The sequence below is a fragment of the Mus pahari genome, chromosome 8, assembly GCF_900095145.1.
Source record: "Mus pahari chromosome 8, PAHARI_EIJ_v1.1, whole genome shotgun sequence".
Taxonomy (NCBI): Eukaryota; Metazoa; Chordata; class Mammalia; order Rodentia; family Muridae; genus Mus; species Mus pahari.
Genome location: NC_034597.1, coordinates 107,449,974 through 107,460,412, shown reverse-complemented (window position 1 = coordinate 107,460,412; position 10,439 = coordinate 107,449,974). Strand labels below are relative to the sequence as shown.

The 10,439-nt window shown below is 39.7% G+C and overlaps 1 protein-coding gene across 9 annotated transcripts in view; it reads right to left on the bottom strand.

Annotated features, from left to right (window-relative positions):
• Positions 1–5,165: 5,165 nt before the first annotated feature.
• Positions 5,166–10,439, bottom strand: part of Mbnl2 (muscleblind like splicing regulator 2) — a 151,937-nt gene continuing 146,663 nt past the window's right edge. For 7 of the 9 annotated variants that reach the window (XM_021204187.2, XM_021204188.1, XM_029541443.1 and 4 more), the window contains one exon: positions 5,166–7,929. In XM_021204187.2, coding sequence (XP_021059846.1) covers positions 7,915–7,929 — 15 coding nt within the window. In that variant the 3' untranslated portion in view covers positions 5,166–7,914. The remainder of the gene's footprint in view (positions 7,930–10,439) is intronic. The other 2 variants (XM_029541442.1, XM_029541441.1) reach the window with 1 other exon arrangement.

Here is a 10,439-nt window from a genome sequence, read left to right as displayed (position 1 = left end):
GGGCTTCCTCTAGAGAGCCATGTCTAATCTCCCACAGGAGGCCTCTGAACTCCCAGCTATAGACTCCATCAAGCCAAGCCACCAGCCCGAACAAGCCTAGGACGCTCTCATCCGCGAGGAATCCAGCCAGAGCTCTCCTCTCGCCTTTCCCCTTCAGCCCTGGGCAAGAGCCTGAGAATTTGTCATCCTTCGCCTCTGTGTGGGCCTGGACCCCCAGAGCCAACTCCGGCAGTTGCTGGGGGACCTCAGACTGAGCCTTTCCACCCTCAGAGCAGGGTCCTGTGGCTTCTCACAGTGTAGTCATAACTTCCCGAATCTAGCCTCCACAAGCGGCCCTAGCTCTGCGGTGGACCAGATGTGGGACACTCCTTTAACTCACAGTCTACCAGACACCTTCAGAATGATTAGAGAATAAATGTTTGCCACCAGAAACCAGCTTTTCTGTGGGCTCTCATCATGGCCACCCAAGGGGTGGAGCATGAGTCTTTTCATATCTCTGTTATAGTTTAGAAGGTAATTTTTATTTCCTTCTCCTGCTACCATGTTACTCACTTTCCTTGACTCTCTGACCAAGTGCTTGTCAGTGTGAGGGGTTTATTTCTGCTTGAAGCTTAAGGGGACTCTGTGAGAGAAGGCATGTGAGGCAGTTGGTCACATTGCACCTGCAGTCAGGAAGCACAAACTCTCAGGGGGTGGAGCAGGGCTGCGTTAGGAAACATTGTGACCTTGTGACCCAGGCTCTTTATCCAGCTCCCATCTCAGGGCACACTTCTGGCTTAAAAACTGTTTAAACATGAGAGTCTTTGGGGGATGAATATTTTACTTTTAGACAACTTCTCCATGTACTTCATAAGGGTCAAAATGTGTTCTCCCAGAATGCAACTTGAAATCTTTACTCCTGTGACTACATCTACACTTGAAAATAGCCTTGCAGGTGTGACCAAATTAATATGAGGTCCTTTGTGTGGTCCTTTATTTGATATGATTGGTGTCCTTATAAGGTAACCTGAATCTACCGAGGAGAACTCCATACGATGTCAGAGGCAGAGGCTGGAACAGTGTGGCTACAAAGAATGCCAGTGATGGGCAGCCTCTATTGGAAACTGAACTTTCCAGAGGACTTTACCCAGAGCTTCTGGATGGCAGAGACTGGACTTGGCTTATGCCCCTGTCTCCTGAACTGCTAAGACACGCTTAGTCTGGGCTTACTGAATATTTGTTGAATTGAAGTCATTGGAGGACTCCACATAAAGAATGATGCTCATTATTGTCATTATAAATCTATAATTTGCCCATCAGCTTCTGGCATTAGTTGTCATTGAGGAAATAGAAGAAGTGTCACTGTCAATGATTATTTGGATAGGACACGGAGATAGGTAATCACTGTGGAACCCAATCACTCATTTGAATACTATCTTAGGGGGAGTGACTGACCAGCAAGCAGTTTCCCATGTCAACGCCTGCTCCACCGGGTCAGTGCAGAGCCTCGCATTTAGATCTTGTTATGTCTTAGTGAAAATAGACTGAATTGTGAGGTTCAAATTACGGATGAAGAAAACTGCTTCTCAGAACTTGTTCGCACGAAGACGTGAGAGTTAAACTTGGGTAGGAACTCGGTTCTTAGCCACTGAACTATTGTGACATGCAGACGCTGATCTTTCCTTTCTGTGGATTCAAAAAGCTTATCGTTACAGATGATTAATGTTTGGATCGCATTCCATATAAATACGCCAGAGTTCTAGATATGCACTTATTAAGGCGCCTTGTCTGGTACATCTGCATAAGCCTAATCAATTTATCTGGGCACAGCTAGGGCTCTGGGCTGGCGCTCTTTAAGCTGTCAAGTAACTTCGGATACATTTTCTACCTTTGTAAGCCCATGCATTTCGTATTTCAACGCATGCGCAGGTTTCCATCACTCAGTTTGAGGGTTCAGTGGAGGTCAGAGAAGGGGAAGCCCTGGCAAACACAGCACTTGGCTTGTGTGCTTAGAAGAGCTTTCCTTTAGTAACAAGATTTTTCTAGCTGAAGAGAAGGACTGACCCCATTTCTATTGTTTTGGTGTACAGACAAGAACCAATCTGGCTGCTTTCTGCTTACATAAGCCAAAGACTTGGACAGACCCACAGTAAAGTTGGGACACAAAGGCAAACAAGAGTGATATCCAACTTTTCACCCTCTCTGTACAGAATTGGATTTTAGTGGAATGCCTTCCATGTGTGACCTTTTGCGACCTTTATACAGAAATTTATTCTCTCTGGCTGTTTTCCCCAGACTTTCAAATTACATCTCTCAGGGACTATATATGAGTCTGGCTACTCCATGACTTCATGAAACATCATTATTGGGCAAATTCAATGGATTTCATTTTGTTTTATTTTAGCAGAACCATATGGAACTTGACAAAAGCTAAACAAAGCTGGGATACCCTGGAGAGAAGGCACTTCTGGTCCTAATAAAGAATTAAGCTCTGTACTGAATCTCCAATAGTACTTTGTAGCTATAACTACAAAGTATTTCTTACAATGTATTATTATGACAGGAAAGAAAACCCATTTATTTGAAGTAAAAAAAAATTAAATGGACATTTTGCTTTAAAGCTACATAAATTCTGTACTTAGAATATGAAAGTGTAGCTTAAAGAATACCACAGAGCAAGTTCATTCCAACATGGTCGGGGAGTTAGGATGAGCCAAAACTTGAAGTTCCAGTCCATAAAAGGGTTGCCTAGTTGTTATGAGGTTTTGCTTTCCCTCCACTGGTGAGTCCAAAGGATCCTCTGTAAAGCTAGAAACAGCATAGACTGTATGTGAGCCACACCAGCCACTGTTCTACTGTACTTCATGAGAACAGCTCAGTGTGAGGAGTATCTGAAATGACCTTACTAAAATCAAGCCAACTAGCACATGTGACGTCACATGGAATGCCCCAGGAAGACACCCCTACTTGGCAGGCAGTTATTAAGGGAACTGAAACAAAAGAGGAAATTGTAGTGTGTGCTGGCTGGCTAGGCATGTAAGATGTGCCAGGCATAGGTGCTGGGCGCAGTTGGGGATCTCCTTACCTGGAAGGACAGACGTGGGGAAGCACAGGCGACCTAGAATCACAGTGTGCGTTTGCTGTGCTCCGAGTCAAGAATCTCTGCAGCAGCTGGAATCGCTTGCCGGTTATTGGCAACTCTCTTCATCGCCGCAGGGCGGACTTGATGGAAATTTACACAGAGCAGTTAACGTGGAGTTTGGAGCCGGGACCTCCAGCCCTGCCACTCACCTCCCCTGCCTCCTCCATCAGAGAACAGAGGGAAGCCATTATCAATTCACTCTTTGTGAATCATATTTATTCACAATGACTCAGTAATTTTCATGGAGAGGGAAGGAAGGCTTCCACAGACACTTGGACACTTGAAGCGGGGAGATTATTCTTTAGGGAGTTGGCATGTTGAATATTATTCAGTCAGTTTGCATGGCTGCCCCAAATTCTATTGTGTTGCAAAAACCCCACCCTTTGATTAAAGGACAAAGAATGTATTACTGAAATATCATTTTTAGATGACATCATCCAAAAAGTGAAATAATATCTTTGACAGAGAACTATATAAGACAATTGATATTTTATACCTAAGCAATTTTATGCTAAAGATGTATAAAATAGGTTGCTTTCATATCCTTTTGGGTTTGAGATGCAAGTTTTTGTTTTTTTTGTTTTTTAACCTTAATTTTTATTATTTATATGTACGGGTGATCTACCTACATGTGTTTTCTGTGCATCATAGGCATGCAATGCCTGTGGTGGCCAGAAGAGGGTATCAGATCCCCTGGAACTGAATTTACAGAGTTGTGAGCGACCATGTAGGTCCTGAGCCACCATACAGGTCCTGGGAATCGAACCCTGGTCCTCTTGAAGAGCAGCCAGTTCTCTTAACTGCTGAGCTGACTCTCTAGCACAAAATGCGGTCTTAAGAGCAGACTCTAGCTAGAAGGCGGCTTGTGAACACAAAGAGTCACAAATTTCCTTCCAGCCTGTCTACACAGCCAGGTCTTTTGCATACGACAGGTTCACCGTTCTGTCCCCCTCAACTACATGTCACATTAACCATTTAAGCTCCTTCTAGAAGTCTGCATCACAGGCTGGTGGCCCCTCCACCTCTCCCCTCCCCCGCCCCACCTCTCTCTCTTTCTTTTATGGAATTCACATTCTTGACTCTGGTCCCCGTTTGCTCACCGACATGCATGCTTCCTTGGGATTAGTCAGAATCACGGCAAAGGGACTTGGATGCTTTGTTGCTAATTTTAAAGGATGCTGAAAGCATTTAAAGTGGCCACTTTAAATTATTTTTCTTGTTGTTTAAGGCCAAAATCTAGGGCTGAAAAGATGTCTCAGTGGATACATGTGCAATCTCTAGGGCCCACAGGCAAGGAAAGAATCAACTCCCTCAAGCTGTCCTTCTACTCCAAAAGTATGTACGTAGTGGCATGTGCCACCCCCAAACAAAAGTGTAAAAGAAAAAGCCAAACCCAAGGCTAAATCAAATCAGTCAATCTGTCTACCTACCTATCGATCTATTTATCCACTTATCTATCTACCCACTTTATCTATCTATCTATCTATCTATCTATCTATCTATCTATCTATCTATCTATCTACCTATGAATCCATCCATCCATCTATCATCTATCTATCTATCATCTATTTATCAATCATCATTTATCAATCATCTATTATCTATCTACCTATTTATCATCTTATCTATCTATCTATGTATCTATGTATCTATCTATCTATCTATCTATCTATCTATCTATCTATCATCTACCTACCTATCAATCCATCCATCTATCATCTATCTACTTATCAATCATCTATTATCTATCTACCTACCTACCTATGTACCATCTACCTATCAATCCATCCATCATCTACCTACCTATCAATCCATCCATCTATCATCTACCTATAATCTACTTATCTATCTTCACCATCTCTATCTATCTATCTATCTATCTATCTATCTATCTATCTATCTATCTATCTATCTTTGCCTCTCTCTGTCCCACTTGAGGGCTGCAGTTTGTCCTTTGGTGTCACCAAGTGGTATCTGTACCAAGGTAAAAATATTTCTGTCCAATGAATCATCTGTCTAAACAAGAAGGAAGACCGCAACACAATCCTTTTAAATGCTTCTTTTATTTCATTGGTTGTACATTGGGTGAGTGAACTGAATATTACAACCAAAACATATAATTGATACAAATTAGAGTCCTGTTTACACTGTAAGATAACGAATGAGGGAATTCTTTAAGAAGTGTTACAGAAAGATTTAGTAGAAATGTGACCAGTGGTGTATGGCTGAAAGAATATTTCTGTGAAGTGCTGTTATATCCTGAAAACCAAGAGTGAAATGGAGTTCCCGTACAAGTGGAGTTAGTTTCCTAACTACCGTAGCTGTTGAACTGATATCTTCCTGTCTTGGATATTGGTGATTTTGTTTTTGTAATTAAACAAAGCATTTAAGATTTATCCATCATAGTCAGACTTCTGAATATAAACAAACTTTTGGCAAATAATATTTATACAGAAAAATAGTTTTAGATCCTCTCAAATCCCAGAATTATTCTATAAAATTACATTATAAATAAATAAAAAGCAAAATCTGTTGTACATATATTTGTACATCTATGCATTTGCCTTGCCTCCTCCTTATTGTAAATGGCATATTTGACTCTGCATATTATAATCACAATTCTGGAAAATGGATATCATAGTAAAAAATACAGTCATCTATATTGGCTGGGGGATACAGGTGATGTTTTGATGATCAATTATTAAAGGGCTGAAAATAGCTATGTGCTAATAATTTTTAAAATAAAAATCATGAAATGAAAGGAAAAAAGGACAGTTACAACAATTAGTCTACAAAAATATTTCAGTGATTCCCATAATTTACCTTTTTAGTCTACTATCTTCTCAATGAGTTTAAATGAGTAAGTAAAGAAAAAAAATAAGTATGAGTGTTTTAGGCAAGTTGTAGCGTAACTACATTGTTATAGCTGAGGAAATTACAAATATCAATAATACATAAAGATGAGAACTATCAAGGTGATACAGTTAAATACAATACCTTTCCACAAATTAAAACAAACACGACACAAGCACTATGCAATTACACTCAGAATGTGATTTCTCTTTTCGATACAGTTATCAGATCTATGATGTAAGATAAATAGTAATTAGACTTTGACCAACATGAATTAAATGCAGATTTTTTTCAATCAAAAAAAAATGATATGGTTGGATGCCTCTAGTTTTCAGAACAGGCGATGATACCAAAAATTTAAAATATTTTACATTCAATCTCAAAAGTCAAAATACTTCAATCACTAAAATGTTCACAAAGAAAATGGATGTTTTAAACAATTACACATAATATCCATTTATAACAGTTGTTTCATTTCTTAAACAATAATTTAAAAACTATGTAGGTACTGTGTAGGCTATGTGCAACATATAAAATGTGAAATATGAAATATTTGGTACGATAGTGCTTAAAATAAACTTTAAAACAAACTTTCTGAACAAAATTTAATTGTATCGCTATTACCTTGAAGATCAACCAAGTATTTAAAAAAAGTAAACAACATTAAAATATGTTTCATCCATATATAGTATATATATGTATGTGTATATATAATATGTGTGTACTTGTATTAAAGTTTTTTATACTTTTGAGACATAAAATATGCTTTAAGGTGAAAGAATTAAAAGAACTATTTTTCCATGCTGCAGTTACTTACAACCCTTTAATCCAACTCTTAAAATGCAAAAAACAGTAATGGAGTTTTTAAAAAGTGAAACTATCTACTTTTTTTTTTCGTTTACATAGTAATTTTGATTAAAGTCACAGTTTGCATCTGTAGTGACTAAACTCAGACGTACTTAAACTGGAATATTATACAGACCTCCTCACCTACAGCTCCCCTGTTTGACTAGGTTTTAGTTTAGAAGAGTTATTCGGTAACAGGCAACCGGAGGGCGAGTTTGAAAGACCAATCCCTTAGATTCGACTATTGGCATGAGCCTTTCATTCTTGTCAAGCTGGATGAAGTCTGGCAAAATCTAGGCACTTCTACAAAGTCTCTCTTATAAAACAACTTTAAAAATATACTTGTAAAATAATACCTTCAAGACTTTGTTGGGTTGGGTATGAGGCTCATACCGTGCAAAGTTTTTTTTTTTTTTTCAATCTATGCAATGTTATTCTAGAATCCCATGATTCAGTGCGGCATCTCCTGGCAAAGCAAACCCCACACTCTGATGTGTCCCCCGGCAATTGTGCTTGAACTGCCACTCAGACTTTAGACCTGCGAGGCAGGTGCGTGTTTTACTTCACTTCTCTCTGCTGCGACTGTCCGTCTCCTCAAGAAGTGAATCATACCCTTTGATCCAGTCAGGAAATGAAATGGTTGTGATTGGAGTTACAATCGAACCTGCCCTTGGAATAGGTACTTAAAACTAAAGCTAACTGTTTATTGCTAAATTTGAAATATTCTGAGTCGAAATGAGTATATTGGCTGGACTTTCTGCATCAGCTATAGTTATGGAGATAAGACAATATTCCTGGGACAGAAACTATGCTCAGTACCCTGTGAAAGAAAACCTCATCCTGTATGTCTCTGAACATCACAGCTGGTCTCAGGTAGTTAACTATCTTAGGCTGGGATATACTAAGCATACCATATTTAATACTCATATATGACATAGCAGAACTAGCCTTAGGGTTGTGGTCTGTCCAGAAGAACTAAATTTAGCATGCAGTTTGTGGCAATTCTATTGAGGAGGAAACGGGGTAATATGTACAGTAACAATGTTTAGTTATTCTCAATGCAGATTCTTGGCATTCCATTCCATTTCTGTTGATTATTTCAGAATTATCTGTTAAAGAAAAAGACAAGCGCAATTTAGACCTTCTGCAGGGAAAACAGAACGTTCAAGTCTTATTCTTTTGCTGACAGATACTTGAAAGTAGAATGATCTTCAATTTCTCATAATTCTGACACAATCCTTTACTTTGTACACCTGTACCCTTCATGCTCAGGTTTTTGCACCGAGCAATTTCCTCTGTGTGCCACGGCAAGGAGTGGTGGCTCAAGCACACAGCTTTCTATGAGACCATGACAGCATGTAAGTGATTTCGCTTCCTATTTCTTTGGTCTATGCTCATATCACTTTCAAACTGCACTTTGATCTACTGATCAGAAAGTCTAATTAGAGAATTTACCTTTGAAAGTTGTTTATGAACTTAACTATAAATATCTAAGAGTTTATCATTCAGATATTCTAACTGTTCACTTCTAACTCAAAGATATATTCTCATCAAACATGACTTTGTTCCCAAGATAGATCAGCAACCAGCTTAAATGTCACAGTGAAAGGGGATAACCATCTAATTAAGCAGTTAAAAATATTCGTAATAAACCCAAAAGCTCAGAAAAAGTTCAAGCAAGGCTACTACCAGATCCAAGCTCGGCTCCTGGGGTTAACCACCACCGTTCCCGTCCTGCTTCTGCATCACTGGACTGTAACTCCAGGGCCTTGCACACTCTAGGCCAGCACTCTGCCACCGAGCTAAGCCCCCAGTCCACTGGTGTCTATCCAATCTAATGCTCTTGGGGTGAGAGGTTTGCGTCTATGTGGTCTAGACCATTAAATATCAAGCTTAATATAAAGTTTTATCAAAATCATTTGTTCTTTGTAACATTTTGATCTTTGTGTAACTAATGAACACAAGTTCATTTGTTAAGTAGCCAAAAAGGTATAAGAAATAACTGATGGAACCCCTTATGTTATTAGCTGACACTGGTACACATCCGATTTCAATTCCAAGTAAGAGGGTTATTTCTACAGATGTGATTTATTATCCTATTATATCAGAGTTAATCATGCATATAGATGTTTTTCTTTGAACACTCCAATAGTTCACATGTAGTATTTTCAAATGATAAATATGTCCATCCTTTATTGGGCATACAAACACATATAGAATTGGCCAAGAATGGAGGTGGCTTATGGGAATATTTATGTGAAGTGAAGGTTGGAAACTTCAGACACTGAGGCTATTCACTTAACAGTTATTCACTCATATTACTTATACTGGAGTGTCTGGGAGCGATTGGGAGTGAGGATGCTACATTGAGGTGGGTGCCTAGAAGAGAGTGTTGGGACTTCTGAGCTGCTCAACTTGGGTGCTGGGAACCAAAGTCTGGTCCTTCAGAAGAGCAGCAACTCTGGTCAACCACTGAACGGCTGCCCTAGCCCTGCCCCTATTCCTCGTTCTTGAAACAATTCCTTGGAATCTGAAGCTAATTTGGAGAATAGTGTTCCTTGTTTCACATCCTGGCAGACGTGAGTAAGAGCAACATAAGATGTCTCTGCAGACTCTGTCACAGGATCTAGTATTTGAATGCACTTATCATACGGTCTTCGACATCATGATAGTTAGGTAATACTTAGAATCTCCCAATAGTCCGTCTATACTTCGTTTTTAGATACAGAGAGTTGACTATTAAATGGGTCTTTCCTGTATTTCATTCCCAAACTTCTATGCGATCTGCACAACAGGATTACTTCCTATTCCCCCCCCCCCCTATTTCTTTCACTTTAGCAACAGACCCTGAAAGATATAGGGGAATCCACTAGTTCTTTAGATAAACATAATGATGTTCTGAAAGAGCCAGCCTAGTACATGAAGTGGGAGACAGTGTTTCCTATGCTCCGAAGAGCCAGGGCTGGCCCTGACTGACCCCCTGCATTCCAATGAATGCAAGAAATGTCAGTCACCCTACCCCTTCCAGAAAGGTCAGTCACAGTCACCCCACTCCTCCAGAGTGATGTCACAGTCACCCCACTCCCCCAGAGTGCCACTGCTTCAGCTTCTGAGATACCTCTGCAAGCTACAACAGGAACTAAATCAAACATATCGAAGGAGATGCATTTCTATGTATCTCCCCGGTGGGTGATTCCATTAAGTAAGCATTGTTTACTAAGAGAGAAACATGGCTGGAGAATTCTTAAATACTATTATAGTCTGCCATGTATGGTACATCAAAACTTTGAACCGAAAATACTGTTTTCAAATTCCCTTCCCACTAAAAGGAGAACACACAGAAATGAAGACAGTTGATACCCACGAAGTCTACACTTCAAAGTAGAAAACACAGCCACGCTTGACCTCTGGTCAAGAGTGCCTTCACCAATCAGTTGTGGCCCCTCTGGTTATAGCACTATGTGCGATACAAAAAAAAAATTGGATGGCTGTGATAGAATCTCCTTATTAATAAGGAGATAAAATCATATTAATTAATTAACCTCTATCCCGTAAATTGCTGTATCTTGGTCTGATGGTTCTCCTCAGTGTGTAGGTACCCTACGCTATAGCCCGTGTG